This window comes from Natator depressus, chromosome 12 (genome assembly GCF_965152275.1).
Source record: "Natator depressus isolate rNatDep1 chromosome 12, rNatDep2.hap1, whole genome shotgun sequence".
NCBI classification, from domain to species: Eukaryota; Metazoa; Chordata; order Testudines; family Cheloniidae; genus Natator; species Natator depressus.
Genome location: NC_134245.1, coordinates 43,050,566 through 43,074,777, shown reverse-complemented (window position 1 = coordinate 43,074,777; position 24,212 = coordinate 43,050,566). Strand labels below are relative to the sequence as shown.

The 24,212-nt window shown below is 49.3% G+C and overlaps 2 protein-coding genes across 4 annotated transcripts in view; one reads left to right on the top strand and one right to left on the bottom strand.

Annotated features, from left to right (window-relative positions):
* The window catches only part of AP1G1 (adaptor related protein complex 1 subunit gamma 1), a 100,465-nt gene extending 95,751 nt beyond the window's left edge, over positions 1-4,714 (bottom strand). The window contains exon 1 of one of the 2 annotated variants that reach the window (XM_074969027.1): positions 4,433-4,714. Coding sequence is in view for 1 of the 2 variants with exons in the window: in XM_074969026.1 (XP_074825127.1) it covers positions 2,912-2,968 (57 nt within the window). In the remaining variant the exon portion in view is untranslated. Of the gene's footprint in view, positions 1-2,911; positions 3,000-4,432 lie in introns of those variants that run through there. The other variant, XM_074969026.1, reaches the window with a different exon arrangement.
* A 5,491-nt stretch (positions 4,715-10,205) lies between these two features.
* Positions 10,206-20,230, top strand: ATXN1L (ataxin 1 like). Of its 2 annotated transcripts, none has more exons than XM_074969025.1 (2): positions 10,206-10,230; positions 13,178-20,230. In XM_074969025.1, the coding sequence occupies exon 2, from the start codon at positions 13,295-13,297 to the stop codon at positions 15,383-15,385; it is 2,091 nt and encodes a 696-aa protein (XP_074825126.1). In that variant the 5' UTR covers positions 10,206-10,230; positions 13,178-13,294; the 3' UTR covers positions 15,386-20,230. The 2 variants fall into 2 exon arrangements, with proteins under 2 accessions (XP_074825126.1, XP_074825125.1); XM_074969024.1 differs by lacking the exon at positions 10,206-10,230 and adding an exon at positions 12,193-12,240.
* Positions 20,231-24,212: the final 3,982 nt, after the last annotated feature.

The window sequence follows — 24,212 nt, the reverse complement described above, 5'->3', positions numbered from 1 at the left end:
CAAAGATGAGCAGGATGTATTTGTACTTTGAGGGTATGTCTACACTGCAATTAGACACCTGCGGCTGGCCCATGCCAGTTGACTTGGGCTTCCAGGGTTGTTTCATTGCAGTGTAGACTTCGGGGCTCAGGCTGAAGCCTGGGCTCTAGGACCCTGCAGGGTGGGAGGATCTCAGAATTCCCGCTGCTCAATCCTGGAAGTCTACACAGCAATTAAACCACCCCAGGAGCCCTAGTCAGCTGGCACAGGCCAAGCATAGGTTTTTAACTGTAGTGTAGACATACTCTGAGTCACCCTCCTCATGTCTTTCTTCCATAATAGTAACACTTTGCCATTACACATAGGCCTTAACCCTCACAACACCCCACAAGGCAAGTAGCTAAATATTATCCACATTTTACAAGTTGAGAAATGGAGAAACAGAGAGGGGAAGCAATTTGTCCAAGGCTACACAACAAATCAGGGGAAAAGTCAGCATTAGAACTCCAAAATTCCTGGCTCCCACTGGCATGCTCTAGTCACCACAGACCACGCCAGCTCTACTGTTTTCATCTACTTCTGACCTCCCAACCAGCTAATTTATAAGACAGTGGAATGGCCTGTTTCCTGCTCAGCTATATGCAGACCAACCCTTTTAATTTCAAAACAGACCCCAGAATCCTTTATGTAGTACTACAGCATGACAGAGAAGAACTGTCTTTCTTTAAAGAGTTAACACCAGGGGAAAGTGCCAGACTGAAAGCCTGGACGCTACTCACTCTACAGAGTAGTCACATCTCAGGCAGCATTAATGTAAATTTTTTCCACATCAGGTAATTTCAAACATAGGCTGTGAAGCACCATCATCATTCAGCTTTGGCAGTCCATTCAATCCTTAGCCACTGTCAGTGAGTCTCATTTGTAACATGAACAGTGGCCAATCAGCAACTGGACTGGGACATCCCAATCATTTCATAGAGACCACCATGTGGTCATTATCAGAGGGGCAATGCCTTTTGGACATTAGTAACCTGGGCTAGATTTGATACTTTGGCCTGAGATATTTACTTACCAGACCTGCTAATGCTAATCCAATAATACAGTGCTTGCCATCTGAGTAAACATATGCACTTAAGACCCACATGTCCCAGAAAGCATCAGAATATGATCAAGAACAAGCCATTCAACATTGGTTAATTTTAATCTCCTTCACCAGAAAGATTTGCATTATTATAGGGACAACTATAAACCAAAGGTCAATTTCTAAAGCAATAGAGAACTAAGCAATTCTCCCAACACAATAAGGGCTGAAAAATCCAGTAGAGTGAGTGGTAAATTTTCCTGGATGAGGAATCCTGCCACCAACTTTCACAGAATTTAAAACATTAATTTTTAAAAGTTTCTAGCACTCATGGTTTCAAAGATAACTTTCCAAATCTAAACAAAATGTAAACCAAATAAAGTACTTGTTTCTAGTCTGCAGACAGACAACTCCAATCTCTCTGTTGTTGCCCATAGCTTTGCCCAGCTGTCACGTGACAAATGACCAGTCTCATCAATTTTCCACTGTTGCTATTCAAAACCCTGCGAGCAACAATGAAGCTGACAAGAATCATGTCATATTCTCTACTGCTTGGCAAATCTAAGAGCAACAGCAAGGGAAAGTTATGACTTATTCATTGGAGACGAAGACAACAAAAACGTGGAGGCAGCTAGGAAAGGGGTAGATTAGTAGAGACCCTATCCTTAGGGCTGACAGGAGACACTGTGTTGGAAGCAGAGGAATGTGAGAAAGAAAATGCTCATTCTCCCTTCTATTATCCTAGGGTGAAGTTTCAAATTTATCATAAGCCTACTAGTGGGAATCACATCCTTGTAGTAATTTAAATATTCTCTCCTTTCCCAGCATATAGGAGAGAAAAAGGAGGATTTGTGTTGTGGGGCAACATACAAGAGCAGAGTCTCTAATCTAATTTGAGCTCTCTTCTCTAACCAAGCTCCTCGGTGTGTCTGATAAAGTTTTCATGGATGAGGGAGTGGATCAGTAGAGAGTGTGGATGAGGGAAAGGAGAGAAAATCTGGCAGCTGAGTGGGACAGGCAAACTAAAGTGGAAAGAGTAGTGCACACAGTGTAACTGAAGAGAGAGAAAGGGATGGAGAAAGAAAAGAGGAAACAGACACTGAAAACCAGAAAATATACACTAACATAGTAATGAAAAGAGGGGAAAAAATGGAGTGAAGCCAGAAAAGGCAAGAAGTTAAAACACAAACACAAGAAAGATAGCAAGTTATTTAAAAGTATGCTAAATCAAAGACTGACAGTTAAAATTCACTACAGTGAAAATGCAGTACAGAATTGCTTGTGCTAGGGGGAACCGAGGTGGCAGGGGTACTTTTCACTCTGAGTAGTAGGCAAACAGATGTCAAACCCATTTTTCAAGCTCTACTCTCAATATACCACCTCTCCTAAGGACACTACTACTGTTTCCACAGCTCTTCATCAAGCATGTCACACGCCAAATGCTACAATAAATCACAACAGAGCATTTAAAATCAGTATGTACAAGTCAGTATGTACAAGGTGACAAAGTCTGATTTTGAGAAAGACTTTCAAGAATTAATCTGCACCCAAAAATCAGCACCTGAGTAACAACACACCATATGGTTTGAGAAAAAGCTCAACAAACCCTTGAAGAAGGGACTCTGAAACAGTCCCAGGATCCATCACTGGAAATCACTCCACTGCCAGCAAAACTCTGCACCCGCAGCTTGCTGGAAATGGCTTTAGGCAGGGACTGTGGCTTTTCTCTCTGCAAAGAGCTAGACAGACATAACTATGGGGCTATCCACAAACACTAAATAAAAACCCATGAACAGGACACCTCAGTGCATTACAGCTTAGGAAATACCAGAGTAAAGAGTACGGACAAACCCAGTGGCACCCCTGGTACGCAGACATCACTCCAATAGTCTTCAAAGGAAATGACATTTCATGAGTTTTTCCTCAAGTTCTGGCACGACCTCTAGTAAATAGCCTTAAAATTTCCTGTTTAAAAGTTGTATGAGAGCTTTTCTACTCCTCACTGAAGCAGCAGGGGTGGGAGCTGTCTTTTCAGCAAAGAAAGGGCAGGACCAGAGCAACAGAACCCACTGTCCTCACCCCAGCCGTAGGGGAATCAAGGGAAAGAGGGCAGTCGGGTTGAATGGTTTATGGGAGGCTGTGTGGAACTTGGAGGGAGAGTCAGCGCTGAGGGGACAGAGATGGGGTTGATGGAGGGGCTCATGATGGGCCAGTAGGGAAGCGGAGGGGGACATACAGAGTGGGACCAGAAGGGCAGCAAAATTGCGGGTAGGTGGGTTATGCTGGAGCTGGGGAGAGTCTCTGCAGAAAGCTCTTCCACTAGGCTGGTAGGGAAAGGGGGTCACACGAGGCAGCCGAGTTGAAGTGAGGAGTGGAGGACATGAATATGGGCAGGGGGCTCACAGGACATATGGGGCAAGGGCATGAAGGATGCATGGAAGCTTCTATGGGACAGGAAGGGGTTATGCTAGCCCAGTAAAGCACAAGAGAGAGGCACAAGGTTGTGGGTGGGAAAAAGATAGGGGGGTAGTTATGCTAGCCAGATGGAGAAAGGAACATGGGACACATGCAGGAGTGGAGATTAAGTTGGCGAGGAGGGGGGACACAAGAGGGTTGGGGGTGATTTATGCTGGCCCAATGCAAGAGGGAATATGGGACAAGGGTGTTCGGGGATTGGGTGTTGGATCGGGGAGTTATGCTGGCACGGTGGAAGAGAGCATACGGGATTGGGGTGGGGGAGAAGATTATGCTAGCCCAATAGAGTAGGAGATACAAGATGGAGGGGCTGGAGAAGCAGGGGAGGGGACATGGGGGAGTTACACTGGGCCAGTGGGTGAGGGGGATACGGAATAGTGGGTTTGGGGGGATTAGGCTGGCCTGGTGGGGAAAGGGAAACGGGAAGGGGGGTGCGGATACAGGACCGAGGCGGTTACAATGGCCGGGGGAGCGGACACGGGGGATTAGGGGTGTTACGCCGGCCGGGGGAGCGGACACGGCGGATTGGGGGTGTTACGCCGGCCGGGGGAGCGGCGGGGGGGGGGACGCGGGGCAGTTGGGCTGGCCGGGGGAGAGGCCCCAGGGCTAGGCGGGAGGAGGAAGGGACGGTTACGCGGGCCCCCCGGACAGGTGGGGGCTGGGACAATCGGGCTGGGCCGACGATGGGAGAGGACACGGGTGGGGGCTGCGCTGGCCCTGCGAGGGGGGCGGGGGTCCAGAGGACCAGGCTGGAGGGGAGGGGGCTGCGCTGGCCCTGCGGGCGGAGTCCGGGGCCGTCAGGCGCGGCCGACGGGAGAGGGCCGGGTCACACGGCGCCGGGGGCGAGAGGCCTGGCGGGGGGGGGCAATGACCCCGGGGTCCCCCTCCCCCACTCACCGGGCCGGGTCCCTACAGCGGAGGAAGCGGCGGAGGCAGGAGCCAGGCATCCAAAATGGCGGCTTCGCGGCCTCAGCACCGATACCGCAGGCGGAAGGATTCGCGGGACGGGAACTCTCTCCTCTCCGTTTCCCGGACCCACCTCGTGAGGGGCGGCGCTCCGCCGACACTGCAGTCCCAGCTGATCAGCCTCCCGTACAGCAGGCCGTTCGCTGGTGCCGGTGGCAGAGGAAGTTGAGAACTACTTTCCTAGGCGGAAGCAGCCTTGAAATCCCATATTCAAGGAGCGATACGTAGGCGCCGTGGCAGGCAGTGATGACGTCAGACGCGTGGCTAGTCACCGCTCCGAGTGTTGCCGCGAGATGCGGCCGGCTGGCCCCGACACTGCGAAGGAGGGTTCCGCCCTCTCCCCGCAGGTTCAAATCTGGCAATAGAATGACGGCTCCTTATTTAATCCGCTTCAGGAGCCCTGTAGGAAGCTGTGCTGTGTCCTTTGTCAGAGACACTTTCTGTCCCCTTTCTACAAGTGGAATAAACTCAGTATGGCCTGGCTTACACACCAGTGCTCCGAGCAGCTAGGGAATTTGCAGAGAAGCACACCTCCCAGGATACCTGGGGTTCAGGATGCCCATGGCTGCATATTTTAGTGCATTGAATTCACAAACAATATTGGCAAAACTATCATTGGAACGTATGTTTTCTGTTCTTTTAACTATTTATGTGTTTTCAGAAGAAGAAATTCCTGCATTCAAACCTTACTCTCCTTCACTAACAGGAATGGTGTGGCAAAAGTCTGGGCCTCTGTGTTCACGTATTGTAGAGCTTACAATGTAATTACACATGTGAAAGGTAGGAGGTGTAGATACAACATACAAGCAAATGACTATGGGGAAGAATTGGATCATCTTGGTTAGTTTTGTGTACTGGACATGGTTTTTTGGTGGTGTTCCTTTCTCTTTTTCATTGGGGCTAGATATAGGGAAAGAAAGAGCAAGAAAAGCAGAGGCATAGCTTGTCACCTGCCTTCCCGTTGGTAGTCTTCTGGGGTTTGTAGGCATCATGGGAGAGATGGAGAACATAGAACTGATAGGAGCAGTAGATGGAGGAGGGCAAGAAAGAGGTGAGAGGGAGGGAGGCAAAGAGGATAATAAGAGCCAAAGCAGAGGTGAGAACAATAAAAGTAGAAATATTATTTGTCCCTGACTCTTGCTCCCAATCTTCTTTTCTGGCCCAGAGCCCTGCTCCCTCACTACACCAGTTTGTTGTGAGACTCTGGTGCTGCTCTTTGTGAGAATGTGGCTGGCCCTTTAAGAGAGGATTGGTCTCAGCCCCAGCTCTGATACAGCCATATCTCCTCCCCAGGAGGGGAAAATGAAGATGGTCAAGTGACCAGTGAGTCATATGACACAATCACACTTCTGAGGTAAATAAGGGAGAGGCCAAGGGAGAGACTTCAGGTGAAGTAGAGGTCTCACTTGTAGGAGTCCTTGAGGCACCAGGAAAGATAGTTCAGTAGAGCTAGGACTAAGATGTGGTGATCTGGCTCCAAGCTATGGAGGGGGCTGCACCCTAGCAGGTATGCCTTGCAGGAAAAAGCATTGTTATAAGCATTCTGCTTTGAGTTCTGTTTCTTGAAGATTTTTGCTAGCTTCAGTGGAACCTCTGGGAAGCTAATTTAAAGAGATGAGGGATAAGTGTAGCACTAAACCCTGGAAGTAGGGCTGTGTAATCCCTTAGCTGAGAAGGAAGTTTTGGAACTGGAGGGCCACTGGAAACTATAAAAAGCCAATACATTAGAGCCTGGAAGGGAAATCTTGTTTGAAATACTTGACCTGTGGTAAGTTAGTAGGAGAACCAGGAGGGAACTGAGGGTGGGGGCAGTAGCATAGCTTCCCTACACTGTGAGGAAATGGTGGCCCTACAAAACTCTTCATATTCCCTTCCTCCTACACGGCAGGAAATACCTAACTCAACTTCTATATCCTTTAACAATGATCTGAATGATTCTAAAGAGAGCACAGCAGCTAGCCCTCAGCTGAATCACATGGCTCCAATTGCATTCAGACTCCATGGGGAACACCAACAGGTGCTTGATGATAACAGGTTGGGCCCTGTTGTGTTAGGCACCGTACAAATATTTAGTGAATGACAGTCTCTGTCTCAAAGAGCTTCCTCAGAACTAAAGTCCTAGAACCAAGGGCTTCTGGAGTTGATCTTATTGCTACTAGGTGTGTAGTCTGAGCCTTTTTATCTTTGAAGCCATTAATTACCCTTCTCTCTCTCCTGTCCCATATACGCTGCCTAAAAACTGCCTGATCCCTCAAAGGACATGGAGATGAAGATGTTGGTAGCTTTCCCATTAGCTCTTTGTCATCACTGAAGGAGCTAACATTCAGGCTGTCCCTAAAGGACAAAGAATTTCTAAAGTCTTCAGAACACATCTGAATGGAACTGCATTCTATGACAGAACGCTGCTGGTCATGGAGATTTGTAATGGATTGAGGTGGATGAGCCGAACCCCAGTGCTCCTGTGGGCCCAATCCAGTCATCAATATTTACCACCAACAATCTGGACTATCTTGCCCAGCACAGAGGGTGTCATGTGCTTCTGCCAGATATAGACTAGCTACAGAGTGTTCACCAGATACACCAGCTGTGCTAATCATAAGATCCTTTAATGCTCTGCCAGGTATGGCTGAAGCAGGGCTGTCGCTAGCCATTTTGGTGCCCTACGCAGCCCCCCCGTGGGGAAGCGGAGGGTGGCCCCAGGCCTCCGTGGGGGGGGCAGGAGCAGGCGTGGGGGGCAGGGGGGAAACTGCCCCGCCGCACGAGCCGGAGGAGCGGGTTGGGGCCAGGTCACTCCACTTCCTGTCACCCGGTGAGTGCAGGGCAAGCCCGACCCTGCACTCACGGGGTGGCAGGAAGTGGAGTGACCTGGCCCCAACCCGCTCCACTCTGGTCCCCTGGCTCCCAGACTTGGGGGCAGAGGGAACTGCCCCCCAGCACTCACTGGTGGCGCGGCTGGGAGCCGGCAGCACAAAATGGGCTGGGGCTGGGTCACTACACTTACCACCGCCCAGTGAGTGCAGGGTAGGCCTGACCCCTACTGCAGTCCTCAGGGGAAGGGGTGGAGTGGGGGTGAGGCTGGGGCGGAGCAGGGGCGGGGGCCATGGGGAAGAGGCAGAGCAGGGGCTGGCACAGCATGCAGCTGTGTAGGGCACCAGGAAATTTGGTGCCCCAAATTTCCTATTGTCCTACGCAGCTGCGTACTTTGCGTATGGGTAAGGACAGCCCTGGGCTGATGTTTAAATCAGGTATTTTACACACAGTGCGACCTAGAGGCTAAAAAGAATAACACAGTTTAGCATTCCATTACATCTCTCTCTTTAAGTTCTATGTTTCTACCATTTACATTATTACTGTCTTTGAAGTTCAATATGAATCAGTCTATTAAGTGTCTCTGAATCATACTGGTTTTCTAATTACACAACTCGAATACATAACGACTTGGTCATCTGGCTGTCCATTAGATGTAAACTGGCTGTGGTTGGTTAGCATCCTTGAGTCGTCATAGTCTTATTCAGCATCTGCCATCTGTAGTTTGCTATGCTAATTGTTCTTTCTGAGGAACAAAGTGTAGATGTCAGCTGTTTCTGTTGAACTCTCCATTGTCAGTCTCAATCACATATGATCTTGGTGCTGAATTCTTTTTCTTCATGGCAGCTAAAGTTGTCCATCCTATTAGACGTAAACATGGTCACCAGGTTCTAGACCTGGGAGTTCACTGCATGACATCTATTGTAAAAGTGTTCATAATTTCTTTTAGCCTTTTTATCTGATTTGACTACTCCCTTCATGTCTGGAAATATGGAAATATGTTCTTTTCCAAAGCTGGAACAGTAGCTCCATCAGGAGCTGTGCTGGACTATATCCAGTAGCTGCTATTGCTGTGCTGTAACTCAGAAGAGCAAGAAATGGATGTTGTAGGATTTTCTTGACTGTCTGTACAGCTCTCTCACCTTCTCCATTTGTTTCTGGGTGATGTGAGTAGCTGATATGATCAAAATTATACTTCATTTGCAAATTTGATACAATTAACTTAGGCTTGAATAGAGACTGGGAGTGGCTTAGGCATTATGTAAGGTAGCCTATTTCCCCTTGTTTTTTCCTACCCTCCCCCCTCCCCCCCCGACATTCTTGTTAAACCCTGAATTTGTGCTGGAAATGGCCCACCTTGATTATCATACACATTGTAAGGAGAGTGATCACTTTAGATAAGCTATTACCAGCAGGAGAGTGGGGTGGGAGGAGGTATTTTTTCATGCTTTGTGTGTATATAATAAGATCTTCTACACTTTCCACAGTATGCATCCGATGAAGTGAGCTGTAGCTCACGAAAGCTTATGCTCAAATAAATTAGTTAGTCTCTAAGGTGCCACAAGTACTCCTTTTCTTTTCTCAGAAGACAGGATACTGGGCTAGAGGGACCATTGATCTGACCCAGTATGGCTGTTCTTATTTAATATCAGATAAGACTTGGAAAATCTCAGTGTGTTAATAACTAACAGGCACAGGTGGATCAATCTGTAATGGAGTGGAAAATATGCTTACAAAATTGGCAGATGATGCCAAGCTGGAAGGGGTTGCTAGCACTTTGGAGAACAGACTTAGTATTGAAAATGACTGTGACAAATTGGAGAATTGGTCTGAAATCAACAAGATAAAATTCAATAAAGATAAATGACAAGTACTTAGGAAGGAAAAATCAAAAATAACTGGGTAGGTGGTAATACTACTGAAAAGGATCTGTGGGTTACAGAGGATCACATATTGAATATATGTGAAAAATATGATGAAGTTGTGAAAAAGGCTAATATTCTGGGGTGTAGAATAGGAGCATTGTATTATGACACGGGGGGTAACTGTCCCACTCTATGCGGCACTGTGGAGGCCTCAGCTGGAATACCGTGTCCAGTTCTGGGTGCCACACTTTAGGAAAGATGTGGACAAACTGGAGAGTCCAGAGGAGAGCATCAGAAATGACAAACTGTTTAGAAAACCTCACCTATATGGAAAGGTTAAAATAAACTGGGCATGTTTAGTTTGGGGGGAGGGGAAAGGCTGAGGAGGGACCTACTAACAGTCTTCAAATATGTTAAGGGCTGTTCTAAAGAGAACAGTGATCAATTGTGCTCCATGTTCACTGAAGGTAGGACAAGAAATAATTGGATTTAATCTGCAGCAAGGAATATTTAGGTTAGGTATTAAGAAAAATATTCTAACCATAAAGATAGTTTATCTCTGGAACAGACATCCAAGGGAGGTTGTGGAATCCCCATCACTGGAGGTTTTTAATAAGAGGTTAGACAAACACCTGAAAGGGATGGTCTAGGTTTACTTGGTCCTGCCTCAGGGAGGAATAGATACTAAAGGACTTCTCGAGGTCCCTTCTAGCCCTACAATATCTATGATCCCAGTGCAGCGTGAACACAATGTCACTACCATCAGAGCCCAATTTGGTACCACCCCTTCACCCAGCATACTACGGAAGCCTCCAGACCAGATCCTAGACATTTCTAGGGCCTCTGTTTCAAACCAGACACATTGTTTTTCTCTCTGCATTTCCCAGAAACTGTCATCCGCTCCACACAGATCACGGAACTCTGAAAGAAAAAGAGGACTTGTGGCACCTTAGAGACTAACCAATTTATTTGAGCATGAGCTCAAATACAGCTCACTTCATCGGATGAAACAAACCAAGCTGTTAGCAGCAACACACTGGCAACAGCCTCACGGAGGTGTGTATGTTGGGGGGGGGGGGGGGAGAAGCACATGTGAGAGTGGAGGTGGGGAAATAAAGACTAAGAGAAAGGCAGGAGCTGAGATAAGGACCTGGGACTTGGGGGGGAAAAACAGATTACTGTGATTCTAATGCTCCAGAGAGCAGAGATAGAGAAGCCCTAGGGAACTAAGAGGATATGGATTGCACAGAGTGAGAGGGCCTGCGACTTCCTGCATGGAGATTCAACCCAGGAAATAATTGAGCAGCTGAGGCAGACACACCCCATTCCCAGGTGTCACATCACAAGATACACCAGCCATACCTTGCCCAGTTTTTCCTGATGTCTGCTCTGAAATTCAACTCCCTGCATCAACTGAATGTATTTGCAGTGAGTGGTTCTCTATATTCTTTAGATGGCAGTTGCAGAGAGAGATACACCCCTCTGGAGTCCCACCTCCTGTCTCAGTACCCCTCTCCTTTACTGCTCGACTAGACATCAGCATTGCTGGCCAAGCGAGAAATGCTGTTTTAGAGGAAATAAGAGGAGCCATACCACCTCCTTTTTCAAAGGCTTTTTGGATGTATAAGGTAGATACAACGCAGCAAAATATTTAGTGATCATAAAACTGATGATTTTTGGAGCAACGGTGTGCTCAGTGCTGGGCAGAGAGGCCCCTGTCCTGAAGAGCTCACATAGACAACATGCTTCAGATTACCTTGGCATGCTGCCATTGTCAAAAAGCTCTGGAGACGAAATATTTGCTATGTCACATTAGCCATTATACTTGCTGAAGAGAGTCTCCTTTAGGAATGACGTTGCGAATAGTATCAGGGAAAGAGATGGAAGCAAATAACTGAGTTTGAGAGACACCTCCCTGGTTTTAGTTTAGGAACACAGGAATTGCCAAACTGGATCAGATGTACGAGCCTATCTAGTCTAGTATCCTGTGTCTAACAGTGGCAGCACCAACTGCTTCCGAGAAAGGTTATTCTATAATTTCTTGCTGTGGAGTTTCTTGCACCTATCTCAAGTAAAGTGTTGGTTTACCCTTAATAATTAGAGAATGGCTTGAGCCTTGAAGCATGAGGGTTTATAGCTATAACTTTTCTATACACTAAAAAATCAAGATGTTAATGAAGACCCTAGATTTACGGCTCATTACAACAATCTGTAACCCAATAACCGCACTCTTTGTTCATAGAATCATAGACTCTCAGGGCTGGAAGGGACCTCAGGAGGTCATCTCGTCCAACCCCCTGCTCAAAGCAGGACCGATCCCCGACTGAATCACCCCAATCGTTGTTCTAGGACTATGATCTTGTATTGAGCTGTGACATGCTGAGTACCTTTTCCAGACCTGAGGAAGAGCTCTGTCGAGCTCGAAAGCGTTTCTCTGGCCAACGGAAGCTGGGCCCATAAAAGAGATGGCCTCAGCCGCCTTCCCCTCCGGTGCGCGGGGACCAAGGGGCTGCAGCACGCAGCCCAGGCAGGCCGGCCGGCCGGGGCATGCTGGGAACAGGTGGGGCAGTCAGGGGGATGTCACTGCGAGGCGCTTTGGGGCCTGGGGGGGGGGGAGCTGGGGGAGCCTGGCAGTGGGGGGAGGGGCTACCCAGGGGCGGGGGCACCGCAGGGGAGCAGTGGGGTGGCCCAGGGCCGGTTTGGGGAGGACTGCCTGGGGCGGGCCATGGGGGGTCGCCAGGAAACTGGAGCAGTGGGCGGGGCTGAGGAAAAGGGGCGGGGCCGAGGGCTGGGGCAGGGACGATGAGCGGAGCGGGCAGGGCAGGTCGCTATGGTGACGGTCACCGCCCAGGCGGCGCGGCAACGCGTGCTGACATCATCCTCGCGCGCCGCACGCAGACCCAGGGTGCCGCGCGGTTCGGCCTGGCTGAGGAAATTCCGGCGCGCGGTAGCTTTGCGTCATCGCCGCGCGCCGCACTCCGGGAGGGGCCGGGCCGGGGCCCGGAGGCGGCTGCGGGCGGCGCCGGGGCCGACGGGGGTCGGGGCCGAGGAGCCGGGAGATGGCGGGTGAGTCAACGGCGCGCGAGGGGCTACGCCCGCCCCCACGCGCCTCCCGGCCCCGGCGAATGAGCCTCCTCTCCCCCCCCGGGGGGGCTGTCTGTGCGGGGGGGCTCCCCCTCCTCGCTCCCCCCCCCGAGGGGGGCTGTCTGTGCGGGTGGGGGGGGCTCCTCCCCCCCCTCCTCTTCGCTTCCCCCCCCCCGAGGGGGGCTGTCTGTGCGGGTGGGGGGGGCTCCTCCCCTCCTCGCTTCCCCCCCCCCGAGGGGGGCTGTCTGTGCGGGTGGGGGGGCTCCCCCCCTCCTCGCTTCCCCCCCCCGAGGGGGGCTGTCTGTGCGGGTGGGGGGGCTCCCCCCCTCCTCGCTTCCCCCCCCCCGAGGGGGGCTGTCTGTGCGGGTGAGGGGGGGCTCCCCCCCTCCTCGCTTCCCCCCCCCCGAGGGGGGCTGTCTGTGCGGGTGAGGGGGGGCTCCTGCCCCTCCCCCTCCTCGCTTCCCCCCCCCGAGGGGGGCTGTCTGTGCGGGTGGGGGGGGGCTCCTCCCCCTCCCCCTCCTCGCTTCCCCCCCCCGAGGGGGGCTGTCTGTGCGGGTGGGGGGGGCTCCTCCCCCTCCTCGCTTCCCCCCCCCGAGGGGGGCTGTCTGTGCGGGTGGGGGGGGCTCCTCTCCCCCCCCCCGGGGGGGCTGTCTGTGCGGGTTAGGGCCTTTTTTTTTCTTTTTCCAACCCAGTTCTCAGGGTGGAGGGGGGGTCTTCTTCCACTTCCTGGATTACTGGTGGTGTTGTAGTCTTCCCCAGACTGCCTTTTCCCAGCCATCGCTCCCACTCTGCTTTCTCCTCCCCTGTCACTTCTGGCTTGTTTCCTGTCAGGAGGAGGCTCCCTGTCCACTCTGCCTTAGTTCTACATTCGCTGTGTGGGACCTGCTGGCTTCTCACTTCTCTCTTTGTTCCTTGGCAGATGAGGCTGTGGCAGCCAGCAGTGCTGGGGAGTTCAAAGCCAACGCAGAGCAGCCCCTGCTGATGCCCACATGAGGAAGCAGTGCCATTTAGTTCTCCTGGGACACCACAAAGCAATATGAAACCTGCTCATGAGAGAAGCCAGGAATGCCTTCCCCCAAAGAAACGAGACCTTCCTGTCACCAGTGAGGATGTGGGGAGGGTAGCCAGCTGCTCTACCAATCACACGCCGGTGAGCGATGCCCCAGAGTGGTGCAGGAGCGTCGTGGTGACTGGACAGAGCCAAGCACCATTACCATATGGCCTTGGCAGTGATGGTGCTGAAGCAGTAGCTGGCCTGACTGTGGATCAATATGGCATGCTATACAAAGTGGCTGTGCCTCCAGCCACCTTCTCTCCCACTGGCCTCCACCCAGTTGTGAACATGAGTCCTCTGCCCCCCAGCTTTAATGTAACCTCTTCCTTGATCCAGCATCCGGGGATTCCATATCCCCCCATCCACTATGCTCAGATTCCCTCTACGTCTCTTCAGTTTATAGGGTCACATTACACAGTACCCTATGCTGTGCCCCCCAGCTTCCTCCCTAGTCCTCTTCTATCACCTTCTACCAACCTCCCCACCTCTCATGTTCCCCGTTTTGTGCCATATGCCTCTCTTTTTCCAGAAGAAGCCACTCCTTCCCCCCAAACTACTTCTCCTGCTCATGCTTTCAGCAAAGCTGCCTCTGTCATCTCCCCTTCAGGCCAAATGCAGCACCATGCTGGAGTCCAGCCACTGGACATCACACAGAGTAGAGTTCCTGTCTATTACCAGATGTCCCGGCTCCCACCAGGGTATTCAGCATACGAGACCTCCACTGTAGGGGGAAGCCCAGATCCTCCTCTGCAAGAAAGTCAACTGAGTTCAGAGGTAGCCTCTGCCAATGGTGGACAGAGACATCTGGAGCATAGTGTGGTGAGGAGGACCAGTGAGGCTTTGGCCTCTGCCAGCAATAAAGCTGAAGGCCCGCAGCCTGGGGCCGCAGTGCAGTGTGTGGTGGATGGTCAGCTCTTTTCAGGTTATCAGACTCTGAGAACAGAGGACTCTGTGCCAGCTCACAGAAGCACGCCAGACACTGACTTGGAGGTGCAGAGAGTGGTTGGGGTGTTGGCTTCTCAGGATTACTCTATTCTGGCAGCCCAGAGAAAGGATGGCCTGAGCCCTTTAAACCTTTGCCATAATATCCCTGATCAGCAGGGGGAGTCAAGGGGCTTGCTGAGGAACCCAGTGGAAACAGCTGAGAAAAGCCAGGCCAGGAGTCCATATGTGATGTTCCCTGAGGAGCCGGTTAGACACAGACAGCTACCTAAAGGAATGGTGATAGCCAATGGCAAGCCAGTCTTGGTGCGTATCGGGTCTGAGCCCGTCAGGTCTTCTGCTTCAGAAATCCTGATGAGACAGAGTCCAGATGCACAGACCCACAGAAGCTCACGTGACAAGGACTCAGCCCAGTTGCAACCCCCCAGCTCCTCACATCTGCCCTCCCATTTCATGAAAGGAGCCATCATACAGCTGGCCACAGGGGAGCTGAAGAGGGTGGAAGACCTGCAGACCCAGGACTTTGTGCGGAGTGCTGAGGTTAGCGGGGGCCTGAAGATTGACTCCAGCACAGTGGTGGATATCCAGGAGAGTCAGTGGCCTGGGTTTGTCACATTGCATTTTGTGGTTGGGGAGCAGCAGAGTAAAGTGAGCATTGACGTACCCCCCGAGCATCCCTTTTTCGTGTATGGCCAGGGCTGGTCCTCCTGTAGCCCGGGGCGGACCGCTCAGCTCTTTGCTCTGCCCTGTCACAGGCTGCAGGTGGGCGATGTCTGCATATCAATCAGTTTACAGAGCTTGAATGGCAACTCTGCTTCTCAGGCTAACTGCCCTCTTGCAGGCCAGCTGGTGCCCACCAGAGAGAGGCCCGAGAGAACAGGTCAGGGGCCCAGAGAGCCATCCAACAGAGCCAGTGAGAGGAAGAATCAGTCAGAAAAGGACAGTGCAGCCCAGATTTCCTGTACGGAGTCCTTCCAGCCTGACCCTGGTGCTCAGCACTGCTGGACAGCCCCAGGCTTCCAAAGATACAGCATGCAGGGGGAGGAGTCTCGTCCGTCCCTGCTTCGTCCCTCTTTCATTCCACAGGAGGTCAAGCTGTCTATAGAAGGGCGTTCTAATGCAGGGAAGTGATCTCTTTGAGGCCATGACCTGGGACGTCGCCCATGAGTGAGCCTCACCTTTTTCAGGTGGAGAATTTGCACAGACTGAGTGGTGGGTTCACCAGCCTGGCTGCTCTTTGCCGTGCAGAGCTGGATTTGTTCCAGTTCAATTGTTGATCATTGAGGAATCTAGAGAGCTCCAGTCTTCAGGGAGCAGCAGCAATGGGCTAACTAAGGATGGAGGACAGGGCATGTGGTCGTGAGCGTGTGACTAGAAGCATTCCAGAGGTTGGGACTTTCACACATCTGTCTTAGTGCCTGAGTTTCCTGCAGGGCAGGGTCTGAGCATTCAGAATGGGTGGGGGAGTCAAGAAGAGCAGACCCAAAAAGCCACAGCTTAAGGTAGCAGATAAAATGTCTGAAGTTCTTATTCCTCTTTTCGTGGTGGGAAGGGGTGAGTCCCCACTGGGATTCAGGGGACACTGCTCCCAGCACCCCCTTTCTTCACACATGCACTTTAAAAGGAAACTTCTTCACAAATGGAGCTGTTCGTGAGGTGCGGGGGAGATGCAGGTGCTGCTCTGGTGGCCTCTGCTTGATGTGTCTCCTCCACTGCATCCTATTGGGCTTTCTTCTAGCAAAACATCTGTAGAAAGAGAGACTGCAGTGAATATTAGAAATTGGAGAGGAAGGTCCTAGAGGATGGGTAGGGAGTGATTGAACTGGGGACGGGCCTATGGCAGCTGGGATAGGGCATGAGCTGTAGTTGGTTCCCCACTATACAGATAGCAAGTAATTTTGTCACCAAAGCTAAGTCTAATTATAGCATTTCCTAGTGGTAATTGCTGTAATAAAGGTGATATGAAGACTGTATTTTAAAGCTTTCTTCACATGGTCATAACTTTCTAAAAAAAATCTCCTTTTGGGCTTAAACTTTCCATTCTTGGATTCAAACTGTAGCTGAATTTTTGGGGAGAAAACTGAGCCAAAATGTTTTTAAGTTGCTCTTTAGATAAGGATGAAAATGTATTCTTCCACTGCGAAAAGACTGACACTTGTGTACACCAATAAATCAAAATTGGCTGAACTACTCCAAACAAAAACTTTTCAGGTGGCTAATCACTCCTTCCAGGGTCATTTGTTAAATAAATATAACAACTATAAACAAGAGAGAGATGTGTGTGCAGGCATGATACAAAATTTCCACTAAGTTTAGAGTCCCTATACTAATCACAGGACTATGGAATAACATGCACAATATCTCTGGACAATTTCATAGGTGTCCTTTTACACTGGATGCTCTGATGCTTCACTGTGGAGTCCGCTGCGGAGCTACACAGTGAAATCGAGAGATGAGTGTTTTTCTTAAACAAGGATGTGTCGAACAGTTTAATACATTATTATGGTAATAACACTCCGTCCAAGTGAAAGTACTTGTGTTCACACTAACTTGCTCTCTCTGGACATTCTTAGTATCGAGTCACCTCTGACTGCACAAGAAGAAATCCAGAATAGGCCAACCAGGTGGTGAGAATGCGAGAACCTTCACTTTGGCATATCCTGACTTTTGAGTATTCCTCATTGTATTACAGTCAACAGTTTTTGTATTCGGAACATGCCTGCGTAGAGGTGTTAGTATCTTTGAGGAGTGCATGCACCTCAAGCTTCGAGCTGGGTTCCTGATGGTGTCTCACTCCAGTTCTATTTTGCATCTTCTTGCTTTCTCTTCCTCTTGTTTTTTCCCTCAGTTTCCATCTTCCCAAACACTGCTGCCTGGAGTGCTTGGCTGTTGGGCGCTATTTTTATTCTGTCTCCCTGAGTAGCTTGGGTATCAATGCCTCCAGCTGGTGAACAGTCTCTGCACCTTTTATCTTCCTCCAGAACCTTTATTATTTTGCTGAGCTTGCAGTAGTTGTGGCTCCTAACAGATCAGTGTTTGTCCACATTCCCCTTGACGTGCCTCCTAACTGAGTTGGCACTGGTGTATGTGCACTATGTGGGAACACTGTGTTTTAGGCATTAAGAAGCTTAGAGAGTCCACAGAATGTTCCTTCACCTGGCATGTCTACCTGTCTCTCTAGTGCTGGGATCCCCAGAACACTCTTGGCAGTTTATTCTGTCACCACCTTTGAAATGTCTGCACTTGTCTCTCTCCCCAGGCAAACAGGTGCTTTCCCTGTCTTGCTCGTGGATTGGTCTGATGTCAAGAAGGTGCCTGGACCTGTGGCAATGTAGCCTCACCAGGCCTCTACCAGAGCAGAGATTCTAGCTGTCTTTACTTTTCTCTGGGCTTTGAATGCATAATCTGCAGCTCCCTCTGGCCAGTAAGCAATTTCTAGTTAGTCCCATTAGTAAATTTGAAAGACTAAAACCAAAATGACACTCTTCCTGGGAAACTTTGGCGTCCCTTGGTTGCAGCAGCAGAGAGGACAAATGTTTGCACAGCGCCTTTTGACTGTAAAACAGATTGGTCAAGCTTTAGGTGCTTGGCCTCTCATCACACTTCTTCCCTGCTGTTTCACCTACTTGCTGCTTGCTTGACTCTCCTGCATGAAGATCTTGGTTGTTACACTGGCTTGTCCTGAGTAGCCTACACTTTGGTTATAGACACAGGGCAAAGAGCCAAGGGGTAGTTTTCTGTAGTGGGTTGATAGGTGAGGAGAAGGTTATGGCAGGTACACATGCATCTTGGAGTAGAAATGTAAGGGGGCTGGTTGTGTGCATGGGGGGAGATTACTTGAGCAGTTGAATGGTGCAGACCCCTGCCATGTGCCTCACTAAATACAGGAGCCTCTTTGTCCCTCTTAGAAAGGGGTTTTGAAGAGTCTGCTTCATAGTGAGAGATGTTACTGTGCCCGCCCCCTTCACTGTGCTCTGTCAGCCAGCTAAAAGGGTAGGCGCAGATGCCTTCCAAGCCATCTACAGCCAGGCTAAAATGTAACTTCAGTGCTCCCCACAGTTTGCTCTGTCGCCTTTCTCCACCTGACTACTAGTCTGTCCTGCTGCCTGCTTGCATATCTATGGTAAGCAGTGCTGACGTGGGCTCAGTGGAGGAAGCCAGTGAGAGTGTGACCTTTCTCAATGCTTTTCCTCTTCTCTCCCTCTGACCAATCCCACAGTTCAGCAAGTAAGTTCCAGCTGTCACTCTTTTATTCTGGGCCCTTACAGCAGCACCGAAACCACATCCAAAGGGGAGTACCAAATGAAGGATGTAGGACACTGGACCCTTGCCGCAGAGGCAGGTAACAGAAGTGGACCACAGAAGCTGCCAGGTCCCCCAACAGTCAACAGAATCTCCCCTCGCTGGTTAGGGGTGGCTGTAGTGGTAGTTTGTGTGTCGGCTGGTCTCAGGACAGTCTGGAGGTAGTAAGTGTGGGAGCAGCTGAGAGCAGTGACTGTGGGGGAGCCCAAGACAGAGCCTGCTGGGGGGTTCTCTGGTTTGCAGGAAGAGATGATCTGAAAGAGGGTCCAGAATGAGTTGGCCACAGGGGCTTCTGTGTTTGCAAGGATGGGGATAGACTTACCAGAGCAATAAGGTGTTTCTGCTGTTACACTACAGAGGGAAGGAGAGCTGCTGACCTCAGCCTCACCCAGTGTAGGTGATCTGACCAGAGCACTGGGGTCTTCAGGCACATCTTCCCTGCCAGGCTCACGGCGGGGCTTTGGGAAGATTCCGTAATATGCAATAATGGGGATCTGCAGCCATCTGTTCCATCTCCTGAAACATTCCAGGGGACAGCTGCCCAGCAGAGGCCAGGCCGGTAGCTATGGTGTACGCTGTTTCCCCAGGAATGGGGGACTAGGTCTGAGTGACAGAGCTCCCATTACTCCCAGACTATGCAGAGGAAGCCCTGGCTAGAAAGGAGGGGTGCTGCAGAGGGAGCTCTGCCAGCCCTTCCTAGCAGGGGCACTAGTAAAATGCACTTTTCACATTAAGTGTTTGTTCCATTTCATACCCTTCTTTCCCCTGTAGAGAAGTAAAAATCCCTGTAACTTAGCAAATGTTCTGTTTGTTAACCACAGCAACTCAAGCAGCCTGAACACCAGTTCCTGCCTGCAGCAGCGCATGTGCCTTCCCCTAGTGTCAAACTCACAACCACTCTGTCTTTCGGGCTGTTCTAAGGCCTGAAATTGTTCAGAGAAAGCTGCTAAAATGGCTCTGAATGTGCATTCTGTACAGGGAGTCTGAACCAGGGTGTGCTCTTGGTGCCGTGAATGTGCTGATGGTGGAGACCCCTCCGCTGCATTTATATCTGTGTGCGTTGAGGGGAGAGGACTGCACAGCTAGCCCCTAGCATCCTTCCCAGGCATGCTAGGCCCCTCCAGACAGACAGTGTACATCCCAGTTTCTCTCCACTTGCATAGCACCTTAGAGTAAGGGGAAGGACTGTTGCATACAAATGGCTTCGGGGTCTCAAGAAATAGGGAAGTGCCACGCTGGGGAAATGGGCTGGGCTGACCCACAGCTAGGTGGTCTTGTAGATAACTACTCAACCCTCAACTATAATCCCCAGTTATGTAATGGCTGTATAGACATGTAACCAACTGCATTGTATCTAAAGCCTTAGAACTAGTCAGGTGCTCCCCTCCAACCTTGTTCCAGTCCCTCTCTTCCTACCTGATCTTTAACAAAGCATTAATAATTCTAAGGATAATCTCTATTTTGTTGTGCTTTTTTTGTAACTGTTTTAAATAAATCAATTTGTACTGTATATTTGTACTTTTGGTGAGATCCTTTCCTGTTTTACCATTTTAAGTCTGTACTTGGCTACACACAGATTGTATTTTTATTGTTAATGCTCTTCTTATGAATATTGCATTTAACTTGTTGACTATGTAAACACAGTATATATCTATATATCTATATCTATATATAAACCAATAGTTTTTCCTTCTGTGTTTGCGACTTCTTGCTTCTCTATGGCACCCATGCTCCTTTGGGCATTTGGATGCAGGCCCCCTCTTCTTGTACAAGGTGATCTGGAGGCTGATGATGCAAGTGTAAGTAAGTGGCAAGAGCCTGCTAGTAAACATGGCTTATGATCAGTGTCTATGTTCAAACCCTTCTGCGCTGAATATCCAGTTCCTACAGCCATTCCTCTGGGCTAGCCCTGATCAGCAGCAAAGCCTAATCCCCTAATCATAGAATCATACCCTTCAAGGTCAGAAGGGACCATTATGATCATCTAGTCTGACCTCCTGCACAACGCAGGCCACAGAATCTCACCCAACAACTCCTGTAACAAACCCCTAACTTATGTCTGAGCTATTGAAGTCCTCAAATCATGGTTTAAAGACTTCAAGGTGCAGAGAATCCTCCAGCAAGTGACCTGTGTCCCACGTTGCAGAGGAAGGCAAAAAAAACCCAGAGCCTCTGCCAATCTGCCCTGGGGGAAAATTCCTTCCTGACCCCAAATATGGTGATCAGCTAAATCCTGAGCATGTGGGCAAGACTCACCAGCCAGACACCTGGGAAAGAATTTTCTGTAGTAACTCAGATCCCACCCCATCTAACATCCCATCACAGGCCATTGGGACTATTGCTAGTAGTCGAAGATCAATTAATTGCCAAAATTAGGCTATCCCATCATACCATCTCCTCCATAAACTTATCAAGCTTTGTCTTGAAGCCAGATATGTCTTTTGCCCCCACTGCTTCCCTTGGAAGGCTGTTCCAGAACTTCACTCGTCTGATGGTTAGAAACCTTCATCTAATTTCAAGTCTAAACTTCCTGATGGCCAGTTTATATCCATTTGTTCTTGTGTCCACATTGATACTGAGCTTAAATAATTCTTCTCCCTCCATGGTATTTATCCCTCTGATATCCCTCTAATGCACTGTGGGGCAGCAGGAATAACATTTGAAGGGCAAACATCACAGTTCTTGGGGCTGGTAAAGGAGTAAAAAGGGATAGCGGGAAGAACAGAGGGAGGAGATCAGAGCCAACAGCAAAGGAAGAACTAAACAAGACAACACAGGACAAAGTGTATCTGACAAGGCCCAGAGACGAAGTGCTTGCTCCTGGAAGTCAGCCCCCACAGTGACACATGATGGGGCAACTGAAGGTAAGAAAATAACAATTTTAGCAGGATGTGACACCCATGATTGGTGCAAACTGTTGAGAAAGCTTTGAGAAGGATTAAATGCTTGTTGCAGCTAACGCTCAGCCTCCCAAATAGTTTTGGTTACTTGCAACTCTCCAAACAATGCTCATAATTGGTTCCCAGGCATCCATCACTGTTGTATCTGCAGCGCCTAATACAAAATGAAGGGACACTGTCAAATTAGTTTCTTTACGTTTACTCAATAAATTAAAATCCTGTTTCTGGGAAAGCCCCTTTTAAATGCTGTGGCTGGATCTTTTATTTTAAAGTTAGATGTCAAGCACACACGGGACCATTATGATTATTTCATCTGACCAGCTGCATAAAGCAGGCCAAAGAATTTATCCCCCCATGATTCCTGTGACAGGGACAGTTCTGGTTGAGTGAGAGTATGTGTTTTAGAAAAACATCAGTCTTGCTGGAAAGACCTCAAATGATGAAGACTCCACCATATCCTTTGGTAAACTGTTCCATTGGTTAATCCCACTCGCTGTTAATTTGTGCCTTATCTCTAGTCCAAGTTGGTCTAGCTTCGATTTCCAACCACTGGGTGTTTATACTGCTCTAGCCAGGTTAAAGAGCCCTCTAGTATCAGGAATGTTCTCTGCATGTAGGTATTTACACACCAATTTCAAGTCACCTCTTAACCACCTCTTGGATAAGCGAAATTGAACTTCTTAAGACTCGCTGTAAGGCAGTTTTTTGCAGACCTCAGATCATTCTTGCAGCTCATTTCTGAGCCCTTTCCAGCTTGTCAGGATAGTCTACATGAGTCTAACTGATGCTATATGCCATGGGTAATGACACCTCCCTCTTTCTACTGGATATTTTCTGCTTATACATCTATGTGTTGTATATTGCTCTCTTGGCCACTGAATTGCCCTGGAACTGTCTGTTCAGTTGGATTTCACCATGACTCTTCAGTCCTTTTTGGAGTCTCTGCTTTATAGATACAGTCCCACATCCTGGATATGTGACCTACATTCTTGTTCCTAGAAGTTTGACCTTGCATTGGGCTGTATTAAAACGCATGTTTGAGTAAGCCTAGATTCCCGAGTGATCCAGATAGAATTGGTTTGTCCTTATTGTTTACCACTCTGCCAATCTTTGCGTCATCCATAAACTTCACCAGCAATGATTTTATTTAGTTCTTCCAGATCACCGAGAGAGTAAGCATGGGCCCAAGTTATTGTCATAACTCCTGGACAGGTGAGACTCACTCCACCACAGACTTCCTGTATGATCTTGTGCAAGTCACTTTGTTTCTCAGTCCCCTTCTGTACAAAGGGGATAATCCCACTGCCCTACTTCAGAGGTGTTTGTGAAACTAAATACCCTGAAGCCTGGAAAGTGTTCAGATACGACAATGATGGAGGCTATATAAGTATCACAGATAAAGACAATGGGTAGCATTGGGCCAAGGATAGATTGCTGGGGTTCCTTCTAGGAGCATTTGAAAATAGATTCCCCCACGCCTCCTCCCGCCCCCCCAACACACAGATTTTGTCTCTTGCTGAGTCCTGACCCTGCAATGACTCAACATGTGGAACGTTCTGCTCCAAGGAGTCCTGCTGAAGCCAGGCTGCTTAGCCTGGAACGTTGGACAGGTGCACAAGCAAGTCAGTCCTTGCAGCATCAGGGCCTTGATGTTTGAGTCTTTTCGGCAAGGAAGAGTGAGCCCAGACTAAAACATCTTAAAAACGGGGTCTCTTTTTCACTCACTAGGTCCTGTTGCAGTAATTGAGGGTGTTATGTGTAGCTACAGTGGGTACAAAATGTTCAGCTAGATGTGACTTTCAAGATGATGCCTCTTTAAGACTCATCAGATTTGTCCATATAGGAGCCTGCTCTTTACCATTGCTACAATCACCTGCAGTTGCTTGAGGTTTATGCTGTTCTGGGGAGCAGCGGTGGGGTTTGTAGAATGCACTAAAGGGGTGTGGGCTTTTCACCTTCAACATTACAAAAAGGTCAATTTATTGGAAAAGTTTTGAGGAAAACCAGTTTTGCCCTCTGAGCTGAGGCTGAAAGTCTTTCTGACTATTGTGTAGTCATCCTTTTTTTCCCCTGGTGTCACGTTATTGACTTGAACTGGGACCATATAGAACATGGTTGCGACCAAGGTCCCATAGTGGCACCAAATCTTGTATAAAAGGGGTCAAATAAGGTGTCTAAGACAAGGTTACGGTTGGCTGGTTATGATTATGCGATCTGTGTGCATGTATCATTTTTGTATTTAAAGTTATAAGTATTACCTCTATACTGTCTGTATTTCAAACTTGTGCTATGCTTCTGGGTGACACCCCAGGTAAGTTGGTATCAGCTCTGCCTAGCCTGCTGGGTGGCCCATTGAGGACCATCAGCGACACAACTGACCCATTGAGAGAAGGCAAACTCGCCTTGTGACTCCACAAAGCATGCAGGGACCTGCCTATGGACAGAACTCTGAAGTGTTTCCAGGCCATGGGATGGGCAGCTTGTCTTTGAGACAAAGAAAGCAGAGACCACATGGCAAGAGAGTATACAAAGCTGCTGCAGCTCCTCCATCTGGTCTTCAATCCTGTGTCTGGCCTCTGGAGGGACTTTGCTACACTGAAGCTTTGAACCAAGGACTGAATGACCCATCCCAGCTGTGAGTGTTCTCCAGAGACTTGATTTGAACCTGCAGTTTATTCCATCACTGCTGCAAGCCTGAACCAAGAACTTTGCCATCACTGTATGTCATTGATTCCATTGAACCAATCCTAGCTCTC

Excerpts from the sequence above, each read along its gene's own strand:
- ATXN1L (XM_074969025.1), top strand. The coding sequence starts at position 13,295 with ATGAAACCTGCTCATGAGAGAAGCCAGGAATGCCTTCCCCCAAAGAAA.